The sequence below is a fragment of the Narcine bancroftii genome, chromosome 7, assembly GCF_036971445.1.
Source record: "Narcine bancroftii isolate sNarBan1 chromosome 7, sNarBan1.hap1, whole genome shotgun sequence".
Lineage (NCBI taxonomy): Eukaryota > Metazoa > Chordata > Chondrichthyes > Torpediniformes > Narcinidae > Narcine > Narcine bancroftii.
In genome coordinates this window covers 21,160,506-21,186,100 of record NC_091475.1, presented here as the reverse complement: position 1 = coordinate 21,186,100, position 25,595 = coordinate 21,160,506, and the positions used below count along the sequence as shown (strand labels likewise).

At 44.1% G+C, this 25,595-nt stretch overlaps 1 protein-coding gene across 6 annotated transcripts in view; it reads right to left on the bottom strand.

Moving 5' to 3' along the window:
- The window catches only part of usp25 (ubiquitin specific peptidase 25), a 177,135-nt gene that overhangs the window by 139,398 nt on the left and 12,142 nt on the right, over window positions 1-25,595 (bottom strand). For 5 of the 6 annotated variants that reach the window (XM_069889045.1, XM_069889047.1, XM_069889050.1 and 2 more), the window contains exon 2: window positions 14,362-14,439. The exons of the other annotated variant lie outside the window; for it this stretch is intronic. In XM_069889045.1, coding sequence (XP_069745146.1) covers window positions 14,362-14,439 — 78 coding nt within the window. The remainder of the gene's footprint in view (window positions 1-14,361; window positions 14,440-25,595) is intronic. 6 annotated transcript variants of the gene reach the window in all.

The following is a 25,595-nucleotide window of genomic DNA, read 5'->3' as shown; positions in this document are numbered from 1 at the left end:
TGATCTGCTGAGTTCTATCAGTTTCTCACTGTGGGCTCATTATCCAAGAACCATCTGCACCTTCAAACAGATACAACAGAGCAAGGGGTATATATGGTGCTAATGTTTCTCCTTGCCCATCATTATCAAAAGTATCTGATCATTGCCACATCTGTGATCTGCAGGTACCCGTAATGCATTGCTGACATTGAACTACAAAAATAATTGGGGACTGCAAAATGCTTCAGAAGGTCATAAAAGGGATTTGAACAATAATATAAATGTAAATCTTTGCTTTTCTCCCCCCCCCTCACTGCCAATCTAAAATTGCTTTATTGATTTTCTTCCTTTGAAGGTATGAAACAGACCTGAGTCTGCATTTTCCTTTCTAAATCCCTATGCTTTCTACTCCTGGTTTAAAAACAAGCCCTTTAAAGCAGAAAAGATCCTTTAAGTTATTTCACACATGTAATTGTTAAAATAAAAGCAATTCCGAGCCAGAATGTGGAAGGATCAATACTTGGCCAAAGGTGCCTCAATAAATGTAACTACTGTGGTCTCACTTTCCTTACAAGCACAGGGCATTGCCTGAACTTGAAAATGGGTGATTAGTTTAATTGACATCTAAAAAGCAGGTGCAGAAAAGCAGCCAACATATTAAAAGATATGTCCCATCCTGACGACACTCCTTTCTTTCTCCCTCTTCCCGTATTCACGAGCGTGAGATCATGCACCACCACATTTAGAATTTCTTTTGCACTGTTGTCACACCCCTGAACAAACCTCACACGAGTAAATATTGCTTTTGATCTGTTCAAACTGATCGCTCTCTATGACACTGCACTATATTTTTAATTGCTGTACTCTGCAAGGATGGACGAGCTGGGTTGCATGCAAAACAAACTTTTTCACTGTTCCTCAGTGCACAAGACAAAATTTGGACTCAGTTGTTGACTTGCTTAATTAACAGATTATTTTCATTGATTTTTAAATAAGATGAACACCAATTATAGTGGCTACAGTTGTCTACTACAATTGCTTTAATCAAGAAAAACTACTGTGTGGCCTACATGGTTTCTGGAGTGACTGAACAAGCAACTTAGCTGTATCAAACTCAACAGAACAAAGGGGAGCAGCACTTTCTCATGGTGTGTTTCAAAAGCAAACTATTACAGATTCTGGAAAGAGGAGAAAGAGGATGTGCCCCAGATCAGAAGATGGTGAATGCAGCTCAGCACTTCAAACAAATCTCTCTCCCCTCCAATAATTCCTCCTGCTGCATAGGAAAGGCAGGCAACATATTGAAGAAATTAAACAAGAAAGTCTACAGATGCTGGAGTGGCGTGTAATACACAAAAGTGCTGGAGAAACTCTTCAGGTCATGCAGTACCCACAGGAAGTAAAGGGCGACCAGTGTTTCAGGCCTGGGCCTTTCGTCAGGTGTAAGCAAAAATAGGCATGGGCCTCAAGGTGGGGGAAGGGGAAGAGGGGCTAACATGCAAGAGGTAGATATAGATGGGAGAGTAGAAAAGAAAAAAAACTAAGTGATAGGGCAAGAGGATTGAGTGTAGGTCTCTGATAGAAGAAGGGATGGGGGGAGAGTTGGAGGAAAAGAGATAGAGGAAAAGCCAGCACTGAGGACCCTTACCATCCAGCCCATAGAATCTTTGACCCACTACCTTCAAGGAAGAGGTACAGGAGCATAAAAACCAGGACAATCAGGCTGGGAAACTGCTTCTTCCCATAGGCAGTGGGACAGTTGAACAATCATAGAAACTCGTAAATTATTTTTAGATATTGGTACATTTATTTTGGATCATACATGTCATTTGTATGTAGGGTGTACTGTGTACCTGTGCGTGTGCGTGCGTGTGTGCGTGCGATAGGCCGGAGATGCGCTGTTTTGTCGGGTTTTATCTGCATATGCACAATCAGATGGCAATAAACAAACTGGATACATGCAATGAAAAACAGTGCGAGGGCTTCATATTTTACCTATTAGAGATCCATTTGAGAGTCTGATAACAGCAGTCAAGAAATTGTACTTGTATCTGGAGTTTATATTTTCAAACTAGTGTACCTTCTGCCTGACAGAAGGGGGAGAGAGGAAAAGAAGCTTAATCTGTTAGGTGAGAGAAAAAGTGTTAACATTCACATCAGACTCATGATAGGTCACTACCTGAAATGCAAATCGGTTCTCTCTCCACCATCCCTGCCTAATCTACAGGAAAAAAAAACCATGTCCTGCTCATAAAGCAGGGATTCAATTTTTTTTATGCTTCAGAATTTTGGCCTGGCCAGCAGTTATTGGCCATTCCCGAGTACCCCTTGGGAAGAAAGTTACAACAGAGTAGCTTTATCAACCACTATAGAGAACATTTAAAAATTTCAAACACATGAGGTTGAAACCCACCCTATCCCATTTAGGATTCCACCCTGACCAAACCAGATAAAGATGATAGATTTCATCTCCTGAGCTATGTGAGTGAACCATGGATTCTTTTGGGCTAATTAAATTGCACAGCCACAAGGTGGGTTATGAATTCAGGTATCTGGGCTGTTTGTCCAGGGCTCTGGATCACTATCCAGTTGATTTAACCACTGCCATCAAGGTATCCAATTCCACTGCACCTTCTCAGACCTACAGGGAAGAGAACAATGCAGAGCAGCCATTCTCAAACTAGAGCCCGGGGCCACAGCACATTTAAGTAAAATCCTTGTTTTCTCTTCTTCTTCTCATGCAACACAAATATTTTTATTTTTTATTTTTTATGAAGTCAGTAGGAGAGAAGTACAGGAAATAAAAAGTTAACAGTTTCACAGGGAAAGGAACCCATAAACTTGAGCAGCGTCCTCTTCTCTCTGGCAATGCATCCCATCGGATGATGATAGTTCCTTTCAGTCAGCTTGTGGGGTTTGATGCGTGTGTCCTGGAATGGCTGTATAGGCCGATCCTTTTCAGGCCCTGCTTGCCATATACTTGGCAGGTGAGCCCTGGCGGGGCAGCAGCTCTGTTACAGCACTCCCTGGGCCTTTCCTCTGTTGCCTCTCAGCAGCGTCCACACCTTTTCTGATGGCGTCCCTCCACTGTGAACAATCCTGAGCCAGATTCTCCCAGATGCGGCAATGTCAGTTTTCTTGAGGCTCCTGTGCAGAAAATCTCATTTTTGGGTACCATTGGACAGTTGGGCGTACAAGAGGTCCTTGGGCAGTCTTCTGTCAGCCATTCTGACAGCATGTCCTGCCAAGCATAGTTGGGCTGACATCTCCAAGGTTGAAACTACCGGCATTCCGGCTAGAGAAAGGGCCTCAGTATTGGAGACCTTGTCTCGCCAGGTGATCTTCAACAGAGAACGTAGATGACACTTCTGCAACTGGTCGAGCTGATGTAAGTGACTCTAATATGGGCACCATGTCTCACATCCATAATGCAAGGCTGATATGACAATGGCTCTGTACACCTTGCCCTTGGTAACCAACCTGATGTTCTGTGATCAAACCCAATCTTTCAGCTGACCAAAAGCAAAGCAGGTCTTTCTGATTCTTGACAATTTCTACACCTCGAGAAGTTGAGGATGTTCTTGTGCTACCCAGATAGCAAAACTTGTTGACAGCATTGAGACTAGTATCGTCAATGAGGACGGTTGGTTCTTCGTAGCTTGACCCAGGGGCTGATTGGTGCCAAACTTTTGTCTTTTTCAGAAAGATTGTCAATCCAAAGCTCTTGGCAGCCCTGGCAAAGTGACTGGTGATCTCCTGCAAGCCTTCGAGGGAGTGGGCAACTAGTGCACAGACATCAGCAAACCGTAGCTCATGCGACACAATGTCCCGGACTTTTGTTTTTGCTCTGTCTTGTGAGGTTGAGCAGGATCCTGGTGGGGCCATGGCCAAAAAAATGTTGAGAATGGCTGATGTAGAGTGATGGCTACATCATCAAAAGGAGTAAAATGTGCATAAAATCTGGTGATTAGATCTCAGTGATGCAGATGAAATTTGCCACTCAAAATAAATTCACATTGAACGGCATGAGAGCAGCATCACAATCGACTACAGACAAAGCTGAAAGAGCTCGGCAGAAGAAAGAGTCCGTGTTTCCCGACCTCAATACTGACATCACTTTTTTTTTATTCATGTCTGTATGCCATAAGGATTGCAAAGTATCAAATAGATTTGCTTAAATATTGTTTTCCAAACCAACAGCTAAATAAACCCGATAACACCAGAGATTGGTGTCTTAGCAACGATACACTCATCTAAAATGTCGTGACCTTCTACTGGTATGTAACTCATCTGTAGCTGAATATGATATTCTCCATACAACCTATTGGACTGCCTTGTGACTGGCAGCAGCCGTGACTCCTATTACAATACTTCATAGACCCTAAAAGAACACTAACATTAATATCAGCTGAGGCCAAGTCATAAACTTCAAACATATTCTTTAAAGTGCAATTCAAACTATAAGACGTAGAAGCAGAAATAGGCTATTCAGCCCACTGAGTCTACCCCACCATTTCATCATGAGCTGATCCATTTTCCCACTTAGCCCCAGTGCCTACTTTCTCCCCAACCAAGCAAGAAATCCAGAAACTTTACCAAAGAAGGCAATGGTGGAATTAATTGTGCAATGGGAAGCTGTAGAGGCAGATACCATTTATTAAGACACTTTGACAGGTACATGAAGAGGAAGGGTTTGGAGAGATATGGGCCAAACACAGGCAAATAGGATGATCTCAGGTAGGCAACTTGGTTTGGCACAGATGGAGGATTGACAGCCATTCTCAACCTTCTGTGGTCCCTTAGTTCATGGGCCCCCTTCCCTGTGAAGCAGTCAAGTTTAGTGGCTTTTGCACCCTGTACCCGGAGCCCTGGCTGGTCAGCGGGCCCCCACCAAACACGGACAGGCTGGGCCAGGGGCGAGCCCCAAGTCTGGGCCCCACCAGAGCGGCCTTGCCTGGGGAACCTCCGGGATGTTTTGCAAGGCGTGGGAAAGGTTGAGTTCCTGCCCACTCGACCCTGCGTGGTACAGCCAGGTGTGGAAGTAATCGAGCTGCCTGTCTGGGGGCTCCAGGGCCCAGCAGGAGGGGCAGAAGAAAGCTCGCCCGCACCGCCAGCACTCGGCCGCGGCAGAGGTAAACGCACGCAGGCCGATTCCAGGGCGCACCACTCCATAACTGTGGACAGCGGTCGTAGATCTCCAGATATGGTTTGACCTAAAAGGGGAGGCAGGCCTCTTCAGCCCGGTTAAGCAACCTGCATAGGAGAAGGACACTCCTACGACCCGAGGACCTTGCTGCCACGTCCCAGCTTGCTTGGCCATGGCACACAAACCATGGAAGTAAAGGGTGGGGCCAGTACTGTGCACTCTGCACTCCACCTAAAAGCTCCTTTGCGCAGGCCCGAGGACATGTCCACGTCCTCCCCCTCAAAAGATGCACACAAACTCAAGCTAGCATGCTGGAACATCAGAACCATGCTAGACAAGGCTGACAGCCACCGACCTGAACGTCGGTCTGCCCTCATCGCACATGAACACCTCAGACTCAACATCGACATAGCCGCTCTCAGCGAAGTCCGCCTTGCAAATGTAGGCAGCCTCCAAGAACACAGCACGGGCTACACACTCTACTGGTCTGGAAAGCCTCAGGCTGAACAATGCCTATCTTGTGTTGGCTTCATGGTCAAGAACTCCATTGCCTCCAAACTCGAAAACCTCCCGACTGGCCACTTGTCTGGATCATGTCCATGCGACTCCCCCTTCAAAACAAGCGACGCATCACTCTCATCAGTGCCTATGCTCCAATCCTTCAGGCGGAACCAGCAGAAAAGGACAAGTTCTACACTGATCTGTGCAACCTCATCCAACGCACCCCTACAGCCGACAAGGTTGTCATCCTTGGCGACTTCAACGCTCGCGTTGGCAAAGACTCAGAAACCTGGCCAGGAATCCTTGGTAAGCATGGTGTCGGCAAGTGCAACGACAACGGGCGCTTCCTGTTGGAGCTCTGCGCAGAACAGCGGCTTGTCATTACTAACACCCTTTTCCAGCAGAGAGACAGCCGACCTGGATGTATCCCCGATCCAAACACTGGCACCTCCTAGACTACGTTCTGGTGCGAGGAAGAGACAAACGAGATGTGCTCCACACCAGGGTCATGCCCAGTGCGGAATGCCACACTGATCATTAGCTTGTTCGCTGCAAGCTCAACCTTCACTTCAAGCCAAAGTTCAAGAACAGTGGAGCCCCCAGAAAGTTGGAAACTTGCAGTCAGACGAAGTGAGAGGAAACTTCCAGGAAAAACCTCCAAGCAAAGCTCGAGGATGCAAACTGCCTCACGGACACGTCTCCTGAAACCCTCTGGGATCAGCTGAAAACAGCCATACTGCAATCCACTGAAGAGCTACTAGGCTTCTCCTCCAGGAAAAACAAGGACTGGTTCGACGAAAACAACCAGGAAATCCAGGAGCTAATGGCAAAGAAGCGATCTGCGACCAGGCTCACCTTGCAAAGCCATCTTCAGCGCAAACTCCAGTAGATCCAAAATGAGTGGTGGACTAGCCTCGCCAAATCCCGACATTGGCGACTTCAGGGGTTTCTATGAGACACTAAAGGCTGTGTACGGCCCCTCACCCCAAGTCCAAAGACCGCTGCGCAGCTCAGACAGCGAAGTCCTCCTCAACGACAAGATCTCCATCCTCAACTGATGGACAGAACACTTCCAATCCCTTTTCAGTGCCAACCGCTCAGTCCAAGAATCCACCCTGCTCCAGCTCCCTCAACAGCCCTTGAGTCTAGAGCTGGATGAGGTCCTTACCCGGGAAGAGACATATAAGGCAATTGAACAACTGAAAAGTGGCAAAGCAGCAGGTACGGATGGAATCCCCCCCCAGAGGTCTGGAAGGCTGGCGGCAAAACTCTGCATACCAAACTGCATGAGTTTTTCATGCTCTGCTGGGACCAAGGAAAGCTGCCTCAGGACCTTCATGATGCCATCATCATCACCCTGTACAAAAACAAAGGCGAGAAATCAGACTGCTCAAACTACAGGGGAATCACGCTGCTCTCCATTGCAGGCAAAATCTTCGCTAGGATTCTCCTTAATAGACTAATACCTAGTATCGCCAAAAATGTCCTCCCAGAATCACAGTGCGACTTTCGCGCAAACAGAAGAACTACTGACATGGTCTTTGCCCTCAGACAGCTCCAAGGAAAGTGCAGAGAACAAAACAAAGGACTCTACATCACCTTTGTTGACCTCACCAAAGCCTTCGACACCGTGAGCAGGAAAGGGCTTTGGCAAATACTAGAGCGACTCGGTTGCCCCCCCCCCCCCCCCAAGTTCCTCAACATGGTTATCCAACTGCACAAAAACCAACAAGGTCGGGTCAGATGCAGCAATGAGCTCTCCGAACCCTTCTCCATTGACAATGGCATGAAGCAAGGCTGCGTCCTCGCACCAACCATCTTTACTATCTTCTTCAGCATGATGCTGAAACAAGCCATGAAAGACCTCAACAATGAAGACGCTGTTTACATCCGGTACCGCACGGATGGCAGTCTCTTCAATCCGAGGCGCCTGAAACCTCACACCAAGACACAAGAGCAACTTGTCTGTGAACTACTCTTTGCAGATGATGCCGCTTTAGTTGCCGCTTTAGTTGCCCCTTCAGAGCCAGCTCTCCAGCGCATGACGTCCTGTTTTGCGGAAACTGCCAAAATGTTTGGCCTGGAAGTCAGCCTGAAGAAAACTGAGGTCCTCCATCTGCCAGCTCCCCACCATGACTACCAGCCCCCCCCCCCCCCCCCCCCCCACATCTCCATCGGGCACACAGAACCAGTTTACCTACCTCGGCTGCACCATTTCATCTGATGCAAGGATCGACAACGAGATAGACAACAGACTCGCCAAGGCAAATAGTGCCTTTGGAAGACTACACAAAAGAGTCTGGAAAAACAACCACCTGAAGAAAGACAAAGATCAGCGTGTACAGAGCCATTGTCATACCCACGCTACTGTTCGGCTCAGAATCATGGGTCCTCTACCGGTATCACCTACGGCTCCTAGATCGCTTCCATCAGCGCTGTCTCCACTCCATCCTCAATATTCATTGGAGTGATTTCATCACCAACATCGAAGTACTCGAGCTGGCAGAGTCCGCAAGCATCTAAACCATGCTGCTGAAGACCCAACTGCGTTGGGTGGGTCACATCTCCAGAATGGAGGACCATCGCCTTCCCAAGATCGTGTTATATGGCGAGCTCTCCACTGGCCACCGAGACAGAGGTGCACCAAAGAAGAGGTACAAGGACTGCTTAAAGAAATCTCTTGGTGCCTGCCACATTGACCACCGCCAGTGGGCTGATATCGCCTCCAACCGTGCATCTTGGCTCCTCACAGTTCGGCGGGCAGCAACCTCCTTTGAAGAAGACCGCAGAGCCCAACTCACTGACAAAAGACAGAGTAAAAACCCAACACCCAACCCCAACCAACCAATTTTCCCTTGCAACCACTGCAACCGTGCCTGCCTATCCCGCACCGGACTTGTCAGTCACCAACGAGCCTGCAGCAGACGTGGACATACCCCTCCATAAATCTTCGTCCGTGAAGCCAAGCCAAAGAAAAGAAGAACTCATAATGGAAAAAAAAACATGGAAATTATTTTAAGATTTCAGCCCATGGCCCCAGGGTGGTAAAGGAGTGCTGTATGGCTCCCGTTGCAAATGGCTATATTACACCATTTGACAAGCAGAATTAGACCACTCAGCCTATCAAGTCTGCTCTACCATTCAAATTATGGCTGATTTTGTGCTGCTTAATCTTTGTAGGTGCTAATTTTTCATCTGAGGTTTGAAGGCTTCTTTGTTCAATGTATTTTCTCTTTCAAATATTTGTCTTATTCTATTTTAAATGGTGCAATTGTAACAATTCTAATACTGACTCACCGCAAGGCCAACCATGTCCCAATAAAGGTGGGGGTGGAGGAAGCCACTTTCTACTTCACTGCTTAGCTGATAAGTTAGAGTAAATCTCATTTATGTCTAAACTCAATGAAACAAAATGTTACGACCTGTCCACCCAAATACTTCTATTACATTATTTTGCCATTAAATCCACCTCATTCTTATTATCTTCATTATCGAAAAGATGTGGAAGTTTTTGAAAGGATGCAGTGGATATTTACCCGGATGCTGTCTAGTTGTGTAATAAGGGATGGTTTGAGTGAGCCAAAGTTTTTCTCTTCTGAGCGGCAGAGGACAGGGGGTGACTCTATGGATGTGTACATTGTTGTGAGGGGCAGAAAGTGAGCAGCCAGTACATTTTTCCCCAAGGTAACAATGCCTATACCAGAGGTCACCTATTAAAGGCAAGTGGAGAACAGTTCAGAAGAGATGCCAAAGATAGGACATTTCTCCCCCCCACACCTGAAATGGATGCCCAGGGGGCAGTGGTTGAGACTGATATAATTGTGACATTTAAGAGACTCTTAGATAGCCATGAGGCTGTAAGAAGGTTGGTGATTATGGATTGTGAAGGAAGGGATAGGTTGATCAGAGAGTCGGTTTAAATAGGTCAGAACAATATTATGAGCTGAAGGGCCTGTGCTGTGTTGTTCTTTGTTCAATTCTCCTCTCGTTTGTTCATAGCAGATGATTCATTCCTGGAAATATTCTAATAAATATTAGGTGCGCCTATTCGATTGATCTAATATGCTTGTACAATGGGCTGTACCACTCTGGGGCTGGCTCAAACATGTACGAGCATGTCCCAGATGAGAAAATATTCTTCATTTCTTTTCACAGAAGGAAACAGGAATCAAAAGGCACAACTTGTATCATGTATCCTTACCCTTTTCACTTCAACCTCATCTAAGCTTAGAACATTTCAAATATTTGAGTGACCCCCAAGTCAGGGCCCTTGTGCATCCCTTAGTTTAATTCCAATGTCAGAATGCGGTTTTCTTTCTTCTCTTAATTTTTTTCTACTGAACACTACAACACAGAAACAGGCCCTTCTAGTCTGTGCCAATCTATTCTTCTGCCTTATTGCATTGACCTGCACATGGAACATATCCCTCCAGTCCATGTAGAACATAAAGCATTACAGAAAAGTACAGGCCCTATGGCCCTCAACATTGTGCTGATCTATATAAACATAGTTAACAAACTAAATCCTCCATGCCTCACATCCATAACTCTATATTTTTCTTGTATCCAAGTGCCTAAGTGTCTTTAATGTCCCTATTGTACCAACCTGCATCACCACCCCTAGCAATTCATTCCAGACATCCACAAATAAAGTTAACTCTGATGTCTCCCCCAAACTTTCCTCCCCTCACCTTGTACTGATGTCCCCAGGTGTTCGTTACTCTCACCCCAGGAAAAGGGTGCTGGCTGTCCACGCAATGTATCCCTCTCAATCTTGTAGCCCTCTATTAAGTCACCTCTTATCCTTCTTCACTCCAAAGAGAAAATCCCGAGCACTGTTCATCTTGCCTCATAAGACACGTCTCCAATCCAGGCCACATCCTGGTAAATCTGCTCTGTACATGACAATTTTTTCTCAAATGTCAAAATCAAGCCTGCATTTACCAATTCAGCTGGCATCTCATTCCACACTCTGCATGATGTTCCCTTTAAATTTTTTCCTCTTTCACCCTTAACCCATGTCCTCGAGTTTTTATTTCACCTAACCTCAGTGTAAAAAGCCTGCATTTACTCTAATTATCTTCCCAATATCACTGCCTCTGCAGTATCGAAGAACTCTTCAAATCATACTGCTCTCTAGCTACCTCTCCCAATGCCTTCTCGGGCCACGTCCAATCGTGAAAGACAATTCTCTAACAATAGTGAGATTATTGTCACATCCATTGTACAATGTTACATATGCAGTAAAATGCTTACTTGCTGCAGTCAAACAGGGACTTCATAATGACCACAGTAATGTACATTTACTGAATTAAAAACAAGTAAATTCAAAAGACAGACGTAAATATTCACTTTCTCTGGTGCATTAAAAAAGTGGCTCCAATAGGGCAGAGAGTCCATTTGTGGTGTGGGATCAATCCTTGATTACTGTAACAAGAGGAGGTACAAGAACTGATATCAATTGGAAAGAAACTGTTCTTGAACCTCAAGGTGCTGGTCCTCAGGATGTTGCCCCAAGGTATCAGTAAGAAGAGGTTGCAACCAGAGTGATGGGAGTAATTTAGGGTGATTGTTGCCGTCTTGAGGCAACACCTCACATAGATATCCTCAATGCATGGAAGGCCAGAGATTGTGATTGACCCGAGAAGTGCCCTGGAGCATTTATGCATTGTTAAAAGGCTCCGCTCAGAATCAATATTGGTCTTAAACTGCATTCTGTTAACCATGAAGACTTTCCCCTGCAGCTGCACAATCTTAAGAATGTGATTAAATGGAGAGTGAGTCAGCACCATGTTTTTAATCAGGTTCACTACAGAGGGAAAGCTATTTCTAAACTTTTTTCATCAGCAAAGTGACCATGAAACCACAGTCATCCTTCTTTAGTTGCACAAGCCTGGCATTTATCCTCACCTTCGATCAGGGCAGCACAGTTAGTGTAGCAGTTAGGGAAATCCAATCACAGCGCCAGCAATCGGGACTGGGGTTCGAATCCCATGCTGTCTGTGAGGAGTTTGGTCTTTCTCCCCGTGTCTGCATGGGTTTTCCCCGAGGGTTCTGGTTTCCTCCCACCATTCAAAACTTATCGGGGGTTGAAGGTCAATTGGGTCGCACAGGCTCATGGGCCAAAAGGGCCTGTGATCATACTCTATATCTAAATTTAAAATTTTAAAATGTTGAGCCACATCATTAGAGCAGAAAACAAAATCATAAATATTCAATATACAAAACTGCTCACAAATTTCATTTTAATTGCTCTTCTGAATTTCACAAAACCATTACAAACTATTTCTTATGTGGCATCGAGGGGTAGTGGGCGAGGGGTAGTGGGCGAGGGGTAGTGGGCGAGGGGTAGTGGGCGAGGGGTAGTGGGCGAGGGGTAGTGGGCGAGGGGTAGTGGGCAAGGGGTAGTGGGCAAGGGGTAGTGGGCGAGGGGTAGTGGGCGAGGGGTAGTGGGCGAGGGGTAGTGGGCGAGGGGTAGTGGGCGAGGGGTAGTGGGCGAGGGGTAGTGGGCGAGGGGTAGTGGGCGAGGGGTAGTGGGCGAGGGGTAGTGGGCGAGGGGTAGTGGGCGAGGGGTAGTGGGCGAGGGGTAGTGGGCGAGGGGTAGTGGGCGAGGGGTAGTGGGCGAGGGGTAGTGGGCGAGGGGTAGTGGGCGAGGGGTAGTGGGCGAGGGGTAGTGGGCGAGGGGTAGTGGGCGAGGGGTAGTGGGCGAGGGGTAGTGGGCGAGGGGTAGTGGGCGAGGGGTAGTGGGCGAGGGGTAGTGGGCGAGGGGTAGTGGGCGAGGGGTAGTGGGCGAGGGGTAGTGGGCGAGGGGTAGTGGGCGAGGGGTAGTGGGCGAGGGGTAGTGGGCGAGGGGTAGTGGGCGAGGGGTAGTGGGCGAGGGGTAGTGGGCGAGGGGTAGTGGGCGAGGGGTAGTGGGCGAGGGGTAGTGGGCGAGGGGTAGTGGGCGAGGGGTAGTGGGCGAGGGGTAGTGGGCGAGGGGTAGTGGGCGAGGGGTAGTGGGCGAGGGGTAGTGGGCGAGGGGTAGTGGGCGAGGGGTAGTGGGCGAGGGGTAGTGGGCGAGGGGTAGTGGGCGAGGGGTAGTGGGCGAGGGGTAGTGGGCGAGGGGTAGTGGGCGAGGGGTAGTGGGCGAGGGGTAGTGGGCGAGGGGTAGTGGGCGAGGGGTAGTGGGCGAGGGGTAGTGGGCGAGGGGTAGTGGGCGAGGGGTAGTGGGCGAGGGGTAGTGGGCGAGGGGTAGTGGGCGAGGGGTAGTGGGCGAGGGGTAGTGGGCGAGGGGTAGTGGGCGAGGGGTAGTGGGCGAGGGGTAGTGGGCGAGGGGTAGTGGGCGAGGGGTAGTGGGCGAGGGGTAGTGGGCGAGGGTGAGGGGGATCACGCACGGGCGACAGAACACTTTTTTTTGTCATCTGAATTTGGAAACCCTGCTTCTTTCCCTCTCTTGTCCACAGTATCGCAGATTGCAATATCAGTACTGATCAAGTCAACTTTGCAAAGGCTCTATGACAGGTTAATTTGCAAAAGTGGTGCAGAGAAAAGTTCCAATCAAATTCTGACAGCTCTGATCGGTCATGAAGCATTCATTACACTTCATCGAAAAGCCATTTTGTATAGAACAGGCCCAATGGACCTAACTCATCCATGGAAACCAGATTGGCATTCCAGGCTCGTCGCCTTTGGCTGCATTTGGTCCATTGCTTTCCAAGTCCCTCCTATCCATAAATCTGCCCAAATTTGAACATTGTAATAACTTCTTTTAGCAGCTTATATATGGACTGCACTCTGAAAAAGTTGTATCTCAGGTCCATCTTAAATCTCTTTCCTCTCACTTTAAACTAACCCTTTAAGTTCTCCAATCATCAACCCTGGGAAGAAGACTATGAATATTTATTAGAGGAGTGTAAAATTGGGTGTAAAATGGGGGGCACGTTCTCGTAGGGCCGAAATGGCCTGTTACCGTGCTGTATATACAAAAAATTATATAAATTAATTTAGGTCATTCTGCAGCCTCCTATGCTCCAGGGAATAAAAACTCATCTGGTCCCGATAACTCAAGCGCCCAAATCCTGGAAACTTCCTGGTGAATCTCTTCTGTAAGCCTTCCAATTTAATGATATCTTTCCTGTAACTGGGCTGGCAGAACTATATACATACTCCAAGTATGTTCTCATCAATGACTTGTACAGTTGCATCACAATGTCCTAACTTTAATTCTGAGTACCCGACTCAATGAAGTGAAGTGTTCCAAATGCTGCCTTCATCACCCTGACTACCTCAAAGAACCATACACCTTCACTCTGAGAGCAAATTTTTCCTAATACCGAGAGAATTCAAACCACATCCTTCGTGCCTCTATGAAATACATATTCTAATGCAAAAGTGGCCTTGCCCTTCCATTAACAATCCATCTGTTCACTTATAAATAGCCCTTCATGTATCAGTAACACCAGAATCTATATCTTGGATTAATTAACAAACCTAATTGGCTGATTTTGATTAATCCTTCAAAAGTGTTAGATTAGAATCAATCCGCAATCTGAATAAAACCATCATGAAGCACCAAATAATGGGCAGTGGTTGAAGGAGGACTATGACCTTTAACTGAGGGGGATGGCCAGTTGGCATTGCCGGTATTAAACAAATCCTGAACCAATAAAACAGGCAGGGGAATATGGAAGCTTACAAGTTACAATCTAAGATAGGAACTCAACAAATGGGTCCTTTAATTATGAAATGTACAATACCTGTAGAGCTTGCTGCAATAATTGGATGTCACTGGTACCCGTGACCTCTCTCAGTTGGTTTAGTAGTGTCTGCTGATGCTGGGGAGCAGAAAAAAAATATTACTCTTCAAACATCTCAGTTTCTGTCTCCCTGCTATGAAATGGATGGAGAAGCACTGGAGAAGGTGCAAATAGCACTCCCAAGGATGATACAAAAATCCAAAACCACAAACAATAAGAAAGACAGAACAGGATGTATATCTTCTCATGCAATAAGGTAGCTTGGAGGTGATCCAATAGTGCTAAGGTATGGAGAATGGTTCAATTGTTTAGTCCAGGTCCCATTTAGATGGCAGTCAAGAATGAAGCCAAATAGAAGTTATTTGCCCAGAGAAAAATGAGAATTGTCAAACATATCAACAGCTAAACTCGTTGAGATGAACCGACAGATGCATTTGTGCTTGAAGGTGACAACTTTGGCTGAGCATTAGGATTCTCACTGAATCACAGAGTTAAAGTCCCACTGCAAAGCCTTGAAGACAGAAACCAGACTGACACTCAGAGATGCACAACAATACAGATGATGATCGTGTGTAAATGATGAGAAGTTAGAAGTTAAGTAATGTTGGTGTAAAACAAAAGTTTGCAGATGCTTTGATGGTAGTAAAAGCACAGATATGCTGAAGGAACTCATCTGAACGCAAAGCGTTCATAAGGAGGCAAAGATGTACCGACGTTTCGAGCTTGAGTCCTTCCTTGGGTTATAAAGGACCTTGACGAAGGGCTTAGGCCTGAAACATCGGAGATATATCTTTACCTCATATGGATGCTGCAAGACCGGCTGAGTTCCTCCAGCATCTGTATGTTTTGTTAAATAATCTTGTCTGGCAACATTAAATGAAAAAAGATTACACAGCACAATTTCAAAAGCAGGGCAAGAAAGTTACAGCAAGGACAATATTTATCCTCAACCCTCATCACAAAAGTAGATGTTACAGATGTTACAATACTGTTCATCTGGTTTTTATAATAGTGGAAATCTAATTTTATTTAAATACAAACTTATTCTTTATAACATTGAAGGAATAATGCAGGAAGCATCATGTTGCGAATCTTCCTCGTGAAACGTTGCAAGACCTGCTGCTTTCTGCCAGCATTTCTGTGTTTTGTTAAATAACCCAGTCTAGCAACGTTGCATGTAAAAGATTCCAGAGCATAATTTCAAATACAGGCCAAGAAAGTTCAAGCAAGGTGGGTTCCGCAACTGCAATGATGAAAGTAGTCAATATAAAATCAATTTGTACACCGTTCATAGACAAGGAATCAGAACCATTGTCCCATCCTACCTCAGCCATCAAGAACTTAGCTGTGCTATTCCCATTTACCATGACTGACTGTAGCTCTTTGAACTTTGGTAATTCTAATGCTTGTCCAGATATATTTTAAAATATGAGATGGTACCTCCTACTACCATCTCAGGATAGTATCTGGTCTTGAATATTTGAAACTATCCGCCAACGTGGCTCCATTTCACTTCAATTTTACACAGTTAGAAGTCATCTTGATGTCAAATCACAAGGCTCCCACTTCATCTTTGGTGGTCAGCCCTACAAACATGTTTGGATCAAGACTACAGCATGGACCAGGGCAAGGAGATCCCAGCAGCCCCAAATCATGCCCAATTTGCAAGAGTTGCTTGATAAAAAGCATTTGCTAATCCTTCAGTTTATTGATTTCAAATTCTAGATTTTAGATTTATTGTCAGATTACATATACGACATGACATACAACCCTGAGATTCTTTTTCCTGTGGGTGCGGTGGAATTATCACTTATTGGCAGTGCAAAAACAAACTGTACATAGCATTTACATGTAAACAAATAAAGAACACTGTCACAGATAATGAATGTCAACAAACTCACTGTGCAAGAGAGAATTTAAAAAAAAATCAAGTGCACAAGACTCCTTACAGGAATCCCTGATTATCGCAGGACATACAAGGCAGGGCAACAGCAAGCCATTTTTTCATATTGCCAATGTAGGCCAGTTTATTCTCTGTATTCACCCAATCCATTTCTCTTTTTTTTTTAAACATGAGATAACACCTTGATCTCCTGCATTCTAAGGAATAAAGCCTTGGCATGCAAAACCTCTCCTTTTCGTTCAAGCCTGCAAATCCTGGCAACATTTTCAAATTTTCTCTGCACCTTCTCCAGCTTGACAACATCCTTCATCCAGTTAGCTTTCATCCCAAGAGGGATTGAATTGAAAGCAGGGAAGTTATGCTCCAACTCTACAGGGAACTGGTGAGACTACACCTGGCTAGTTTGTGAAAGAATGCACTGACTTTGGAGACAGTGCAGAGCAGGTTCACCAGTTTGATTCTGGAGATATGAGGGTTAGCTTAAGTGGAGAGATGGAGTTACCTGGGACTCTACAGACAAACAGAATCATCATTTACAGAGGATACAACAGTAGTTGGCCTCATCCGCAACAACGATGAATTGTCTTACAGGGAGGGGGTTAAGCGGCTCGTAAAACGGAGCAAAAAGTCTCAACTTGAACAAAACAAAGGATAAGATTATGGATTTCAAGAGGGCGAAGGCTGACCACTCTCCACCACGCATTAATAATTCCGTTTTGGAGAACATAAAGTTCATTAGTGTGCATTTAAAGAACGACCTATCCTGGACCCACAATAACTCATCATTAGTCAGGAAAGCACAGCAGTGCCTACACTTCCAAAGGAAGACAAGGAGAGCAAGGCTCCCATTCCGACATCACTTTACAAGAGCACGACTGAGGCTGTCCAGTCTGGCTACATCATTGGGTGGTACAGTAGCTGCAAAGCAATGGACCGGAAGTCAATACAGACGATCATCAAAATGGTATTTACTGGGAGCCATGTTTAAATAGGGCTCAAAGAATTATTGAGGAACCTTTCCAACCATCACATGCTATCTTTTACTTTCTACCATCAAAGAGGCGGTGCAGAAGCATCAAAATCAAGACTGCCAGGCTGGGAAATAGCTTCTTCCCACAGATTATGAGATGGATGAACAGGATCCTGCAACCGAGTAAATCATCATCCCAAAATATTTATATAAAATATTCATACATATGATTGTGTGCTGTGCAGTTTGTGTATATGTGTTCACTGTGGTCCAGAGAAATGGTGTTTTGTTTGATTGTACAGTATTTGTAGTTAGATTTTAAAAAACTATATCGATACTCACTAGAATTCAAAAAACGAGAGGGGATCTTCACAAAATTTTGAAAAGGGAGACATGATAGAGGTAGGAAAGTTTTTCCACTCCTGGGTGAGATTGAAACCAAGGGATATTGCCTCAAGATCAGGGGAAAAGATTTAGGAGATGGAGATGAGGAGGAACTGCTTTTCCTAAAGAGTGGTGAATCCATTGATTCTCTGCCCAAGGAAGCAGCAGAGACTGCCCCATTGTATGTATTTAAGACAGAGTTAGATTTTTTCCCAGAGTCAGGGAAATAAGGGTGATGGGGAAAAGACAAGAAGGTGGAGTTCAACCCATGGCCAGATAATCTATGATCTTGTTGAATGGGCAGAGCAGGCTCAATGCGCCAGATGGCCAACTCCTGTTCATATCTCTCATGCAAACTGCTGCATAACGTGGTTATTTCAGACTTAACCGAGCAAGTTGGATAAAATATCAGACAGCAGCTGGTACTGAGTTGTGAAGTCCCCTGCACCTTGACCTATTCTTGCCATTTTAACCCACTGTCTACAAACACTGGACAGGAAAGGGTTAAAATGTTGTCAGATCTCTTCCATCCACTCGGTGGGACAGATGGGGCCTTGATTTAATGCCATGTCTAACACACTGATGTTCCTTCAGTACTGCAGCGTATCTGCCCGGATTATGAGCTCAAGCATCTGCTGCTGTATATAATCCACAACTCAGGAGGAGCTGACATCAATGAACCACCACTAACATCACCTCAACATGGAAGCCCACTGCAAAGAATTTTAATCAGAGGTGGGAAGTAGCACTTGGCAAACTAAGGCCAGCGAAAGTCACCAAATGAAATAGAAAGTGCTGCAAATCTAGTTCTATGAAGTACTTTCCAGTGAAGACATATTTATAATTTTTTGAGAACTGCAAATACCTTTCGTAGCCAGTCATCCTAAAGCACTGGAAGTACACTTCATTGTTGTCATGCAGGAAACTCTGCAGCCAATTTGTTCACACCAAGCTCATGCAATGCATTGAGCAGATTACTAATAGTAATTACATTCATTGAAAAATTAGTTATTGATCAAGAAAATCCAAATAACCTCTCTATTTAATCTTCAAATTTGTGTGGAATCTTTTACATCGACCCAAGAGACAAGATAAAGCTTTTGTACATCTCATGCAAAGGATACCACCCAAAACTGTGCACTATTTTTTTCCAAATGAAATGGAGGTTGAACCCCTAACTACTGACCCTGAGTCAAATGTGTTACCCATTGAATTATGAAAGATATGAAGTGAAAGGGAAAGGATTTTATCCTCAGAAATGAGATGAGGCATTTCTCTTGACACCTTCACATATACCATCACATTATAAACATGCTCTTAACAAACACAGTGTCAATGAATTTAACATAACTTCAGATCTCACACCCCCATGCAAAGAGGAACAGAGAGAGAATGGAACGGAATCAGCAATAGAATTTTAAGGAGAAAGGAAGGTCACTTTAATAATGATAAAAAAAAATTATAAACAGATTATCAATTGGACAAGATAAGGCAACATTTGGAATAAAATGTCCAGTTCTGATCACCTTGTGATAGGAAGAAAGACATTGAGTTGAAGAATGTGTGAAAACAGATTCACAAGGACGTTGCTGGAACTGGAGGGCTTGAGTTGCAGCAAGAGATTGGACAGGTGGCATATTTTTTTTCCTTGTAGTGTAGGAGATCGAGAGGTGACATTGTAAAGGTATATACTAATCTGTACAAAGCGAAGGAAGGAAAATTTAGTGGAGACATCAGGTGCAAGCTTTTTTTTACATGAGCATTGTGTGTGACTGGAATGTCTTGGTGGTGGAGGCTGGCACAATAGGGGCATTTAAGAGACACTTAAACAAGCATGTGGATGAAAGAAAAAGAGGGTTATGAGGAGGGGAGGGCTTAGGATTTTTTTTGGTTGGTGCATATGGCATGGGCACAACATTATCAGCCAAAGGGTCAGCACTGTGCTGTAATGTTCTCTGTAAAGTTACAAGGGGCAAAGAAAAGATGAACGGGCATGGTCTTTTCCCCAAGGTAAAGGGGGTCTAAAACTAGAGGGCGCAGGTTTAAGGTGGAGAGATAGATTTAAAAGAGGCTTGAGAAGCAATCTTTTTTCTCTCCACTCAGAGGATAACCAGTCCATGGAATGAGCTGCCAGGAAGTGGTTGAGGCAGAGACAATTCAGACTTTTCAATGATATTTGGACAGGTAGATGGATAGGATTAGAGGTATATGAGCCAAGCGCAGGCAATTGGGAAGGGCTTAGATGAGCAACTTGGTCAACATGGATGAGTGGAACCAAATGGCCGTTTCCATGCTGTATTCACTCAATGCCCAGCAAGAAAGGAATGACTTAGCATCTGGATCTTTCTAACCTGATGATAATAAACAAAGTTTTAGAGGCTGTTACTCCATAGCTGAACTTTCTGAAGTGGTGACGTACTCAGTCCCCTGGGACATTGTTCATGATGAGTGCTAGAAAGGGGACCACCAAATGAACCCAAATTATCTCTCATTTAAAGATAGGAAATAATAAGAGGGAAATCGAAGAAATTCTTTGACTGGATATCAAGCGACTTGCTTAGTATTAGTCCTGGAACTTGAGCAGTAGTTTTATATTTTGCTAGAAATCCAAACTTGCAAAGCAAGTAGATTATCAAGTTGCAAAGAGGAAATTTCAAATATATGCAGGTTAAGGGATAGAGATTAATGTGAAAAAGAGCAAGAACATCCACTTTCGATCATGGAAAAACTGGAATAGATCAATGGCAAATGACCAGGTTTCTATATGCAGTCATTGCAAGCCAGCGCCTAGTTGCAAAGAGGCTAATGTAAGATGGCAACAGTGCTGCAACTGTCACGATGGCAGCCCTGCCGCTGGTGTGAACCCAAGAGGAGCAAAAATGGTTCTCCACCAGGACCAACAGCCCCATGCAGGTTCAAACAGTTTTAGAATGAGAACAGCAGAGATGTTTTTATAAAAATATATATTGAACGCCTTGAAGGTCCATGCCGAAGAACGCAGCACACACACTTGCCATTCCAGACCTTAGACTGAGGGCTCTGGAGGGAAACAGTGAACCAGCACAGAGAACCAGAGAGGGAGAACATCACCCTTCCCCAAGGAGAAGCCGACAGGGTAGGAGACCACAGCAGAGGACCAGTACAGGGCTTGGCTGCCATGGATCTCACAGCAGGCAGCAGGTTAATGACGACTTTCCAGTGGGAACCAAGTATCAGGACTGGGACGGTGCTGACGGTGAGCAATGCTCCTGAAGAGCTCCAGGCGCAACTAGTTTCTCAATCACATCAAGGGTTCAGAATGAGGGGTTGAGGAGAGTGACTTAGATGCCGCAAGCTCAGATTCACCACTGGACAGAAAGGAGGCTGTGTGGCTACAGAAATTATTCAAGTGTGGGAAGAAGCAGCAGCATCAGGAGGAAGCAGGATCCATGGACACTCGGTGTCTCTGAAGGACTCTTTTGCTTTCCTTTGTCTTAATAGGGGTGCTGAAGTAGCAGCACCTATTTTTGGATCTTTACAGAGCAAAGAAAATCTCAGTGCATATTTTGTGTATAAATGGTACTTTAATACACAGTAAAACTTGTATCTGGAATTCAAGCAACCGGCAAAAATATTGCAGAAAATAAATAGGTAAAAATATGGGTTTAAAATGGGTGCATCTCACTGTTAATTCGCCAATCACACAATAGGAAAATTCATTTATCCGGCATCTACCAATCTCCAAAGGTGCCGGAAACCAGGGGTTTTACTGCATTTGAAGTTCTTGGAACAGATTTGGAAGAACACTAACACACAAAGTGAACAAATGAGTAAAGGTTAAGGCTGAAATTGATAAATTTTCTTCTGTTATGGCATTACGATACAGAAGACCAATTAAATAGAGTTAGGTGCAGATGAGTCATGATCCAGAGGGTACATGACCTTACATTGTGCACATCACTGGTTGAAATGCAACTAACTACTGCAAGTGTTGACAGCAAACCAATTCAACCTCTCAATCAAAGTCCTGCAGCTAGCTGTCAGTTCATATGAAGTTACACTGAAGAATTAAAACATCTGTGCATAGCTTGAGTTTATAAATTGCCTTGCCCAGCCAAGTTCCTCAAAGCAATTTCGATGAGGAACCAACTGGAAAGAAATTCAAGGCAGTACCTGAGAGTGCAGCTGAAAAGATTGGTTCTACGACACTTTTTGAAAAACTATTTTAAGAGCAGAGCATTCTCGTAGCTTAACATCCATCCCACTAAAATCTCAGGTCAGTATTTAACTGACCACAACAAAATGGCTTCCAAATTTAAATTTAGACTTACAGCACAGTAACAGGCCCTTTCGGCCCATGAACCTACACCCCACGCAGACATGGGGAGAATGTAGAAACTCCTTACAGAGACCGCCAGATTCGAACCCCAGTCATTACGCTGTAATAGCATTGCACTAACCTTTCTGCACATGCTGTGATTGTAGGAAAACCACAAAAAACGCTGGAGGAACTCAGCAGGTCCTGTAGTGGTACAATGCAAATCATTCCATTTGAAATACATATCTAAGATAGCATAACAAGTGGTGTTCTTCAATAACAGCATCATATGGAAACACACAGAGCTGAATGTGAAGCTGATGTACTCTGTGCTTGAATGAATTCTAACTATTAACTCCAAGCAAGTATAAAATTATGCATGAACCACCAGTAAAATAATGTACTACAGGAGATCATCCACTCAGCCATGGGAAGAAATGTAGAATTGGATATCACATGGAGCAATAAAGTAGAATTGACATTTAAAATGGAAAACCTTTCAAGTTTCTGAGAAATGTATAATAGAATATGGAAGATAAACACCACACAGACAAGTTGAGCAAAATCTGCCGTAAATTCTTAGCAATCTATCGCCACTTTACGTGGGTTCTTTGACACCGGGCAGAAAATGGCTGGCCTAAAGAGACTAGCTGTTGATTTAACATTTATAAGCTACTAAACTGGTTTGATGGGAGCAGCAAGTCAGCAAATCATTTTTAAGTTTTTTTTTTCTAGTCATTTCAAACATTCAGTGGTGTCTATGGCACAATTTCAAGTCAGTAGCCCTCAAGTAAAGGGGAGAGACAGCTCAAACATGCTTTCCGAATGTAGAAACAAAAACCTGCACAAAAGTTACTTCACCATTTTAGCAGCTTAAAAAAATTAATACTAACCTAAACCAGAATTTCAACCAAAAACTGATTTAACCCTTTGGACTACGGCCATTTTTAACCTTTCATATTATCTACTCCAGACTGGGTCCATGGGTAAACTAGAGTACAAACACCAGTAGCAACCAGCTGGTGGTTGGGTATAAAACCAGTCCCGGAAAACAGGGACACTAAGTCCAAAGGGTTAACCATGCAAGGAAAAACTGGGGTTCATGGATAACATTCTGCAGAAAGTCAGTCAAGAGGACAGGAGGGTGCAACTACAATGGAAGGCAACTTGAAATCCAGAAGGTAGCATTGGAGGAGCCTCAGCATTTGTCCAAAAGATCCAACATCTCACAAGAACAGAGAATGGGCAAAGAGACTGCAATACTATGGTATCAGGGGCCACCAAAGTTAGTGGAGTGAATTGGAACAGGTAGTATGAAATAATATACTGTACCTGTACCTACTAAGCTCTCAGATTCCAAGACATTTTATGTAAAGACCAATGAGATAGTTCAACTTGAAATCTAGCTCTTAAATTGAAACAACTCTTTCTTCAAAGGCCTGAGGAATGAATCGGGAAATTACCTAATTCACTGCATCCCTCACACTCTGTAACTCGACTTCTTTTGATAACACTATATCCTGCACTTTTATTGATATTATGCTCATAGCACACAAAACAAGGTTCGTTCACTGTATCTAGAACCATAAAACACTACAGCTTAGAAACAGGTCCCTTTAGCCCTTCTAGTCTATGCTAAACCATTTTTTATTTTTCCAAGTCGCACTGACATTCACCCAGTCCATAGTTCTCCCATCCTTATACCTGTCCAAATTCTTCTTAAATGTTAAAATTGAGCCCACATTCACCACCTCAGTTGATAGTTCGTTCCACATTCCCACCACCCTCTGTGTGAAGAAGTTCACCATTACATTTCCCCAAAACTTTTCCTCTTTCACTCTTAACCCATGTTCTCTGATTTGTATCTCACCTACCTTCAGTGGAAAAAGCCTATCTATATTTACTCTGCCTATACCCCTCATAATTTGAAATACTTCTATAAAATCTCCCCTTATTCTTCTATCCTCCAGGGTATAAAGTCCTAACTGTTTAACCTTTCCCTGTAACTCGCTTCCCGAAGTCTGGGCAACATCCCAGTAAATCTTCTCTGCACTCTTTCTATCTTATTGACATCTTTCCTGCAGTTAGGTGATCAAATTTGGCCTCACCAACATCTTATACACTTTACCCTAACATCCCAGCTCCTATATTCAATACTTTGATTTATGAAGGCCAATATGCCAAAAGCTCTCTTTATAACCCTATCCACCTGTGACGCTACTTTCAGGGAATTATGTATCTGTATTTCTAGAACCCTCTGTTCTGCTGCACTCCTCAGTGTCCTATCATTCACCGTGTATGTCCTTCCAAAATTCAACATCTCACACTTGTCTGCATTAAGTTCCACCTGCCATTTTTCAGCCTATTTTTCCAGCTGGTTCAGATTCCCCCTGCAAGCTTTGAAAACCTTCTTCGCTGTCCACAACACCTCCAATCAATATCAATGCATCATTTTCAACAAACACATATTCCTTTCGGGCACACAAACCCAACAAGGGGTAAGGAGTTCAGCCACAGTGTTAGGTCAAAGAAAATGCCTGATTGAGCTGCCAAAAACCTCAGTAAACCAGAAAATTGGAAAAATTCCAAAATTCAAAGAAGAACAAGGGCATTGATTTGGGAATGTACAATATTCAGGTAAGACAACATGAAACAAAATCAGACTGAAAAAGCTACAAGATGTTTGCAAAAAAAAAAGGTTAGACAAAATTTATATGCCTATCCTGTTTCTCTCTCCCTTCTGGATTCTGACAGGAGAAATCACACTGGGGGGGAAAAAAGGCAAGGATATTAAATATTTCTTGATTTTATTGAATGTGCACAAACACATCTGAAAATACTGGAGAATGACAGTTCTAGGGTAGAGGATAGAAATTGGCATTAGTTAACAAAAGAAATATTGTAAAATTAACAGCACTCTAAGGCAACAATATCTGACAAAGTACACCACAGTTTAGAATGGAAACATTGGATGCCGTTGTCATTTTCTGATTGTTTACATCATAGTCTGGGATGGACGAGCCAATGCACAGGACTGGAAAATTCTACAGAGAGTTGTGAACTTGGTCAGCACCATCATGGACATTAGTCTCCACCTCAGTGAGAACATCTATAAGAGGCGGTGTCTCAAGAAAGCAGCCTCTATCAACAAAGACCCTCACCATCTAGGCTATGCCCTCTTCACACTGCTACCATCAGAAAGGAGGTGCAGGAACTTGAAGACAAACACCCAAAGGTACAAAAAAAGGTTCTTCCCCTCACCATCAGATTTCTGAATGGACAATGAACCATGGACACGACTTCACTTTTATCTTCTTTTACATAATTTTTTTAAATGTAATTTATCACAATTTTGCACGTGTAATTCTGATGCAAAACAACAAACTTTATGACACAACTTCATGATAATAAATTCTGATTCTTCTTAAACATTGTGAGTTCTATTAAAAACAGTTCCCATTGATTACAAGTTTAATGCTTAAACAGGGGACTGCAGAGCATTTAGCCTGATAGGAATTAGCAAGAGGAAAACTACGAAAAATCTACTATTAAGCAATGGGTTACAGAGCACTTAGATAATATTAGGATTGGGCAGAGTCAACATGAGAAGACATCTGAAGTCATAATTAGCTGAATAAATCCAAGGGATTTGGACTTACAGAAGGTTGTCGATGTAGAGC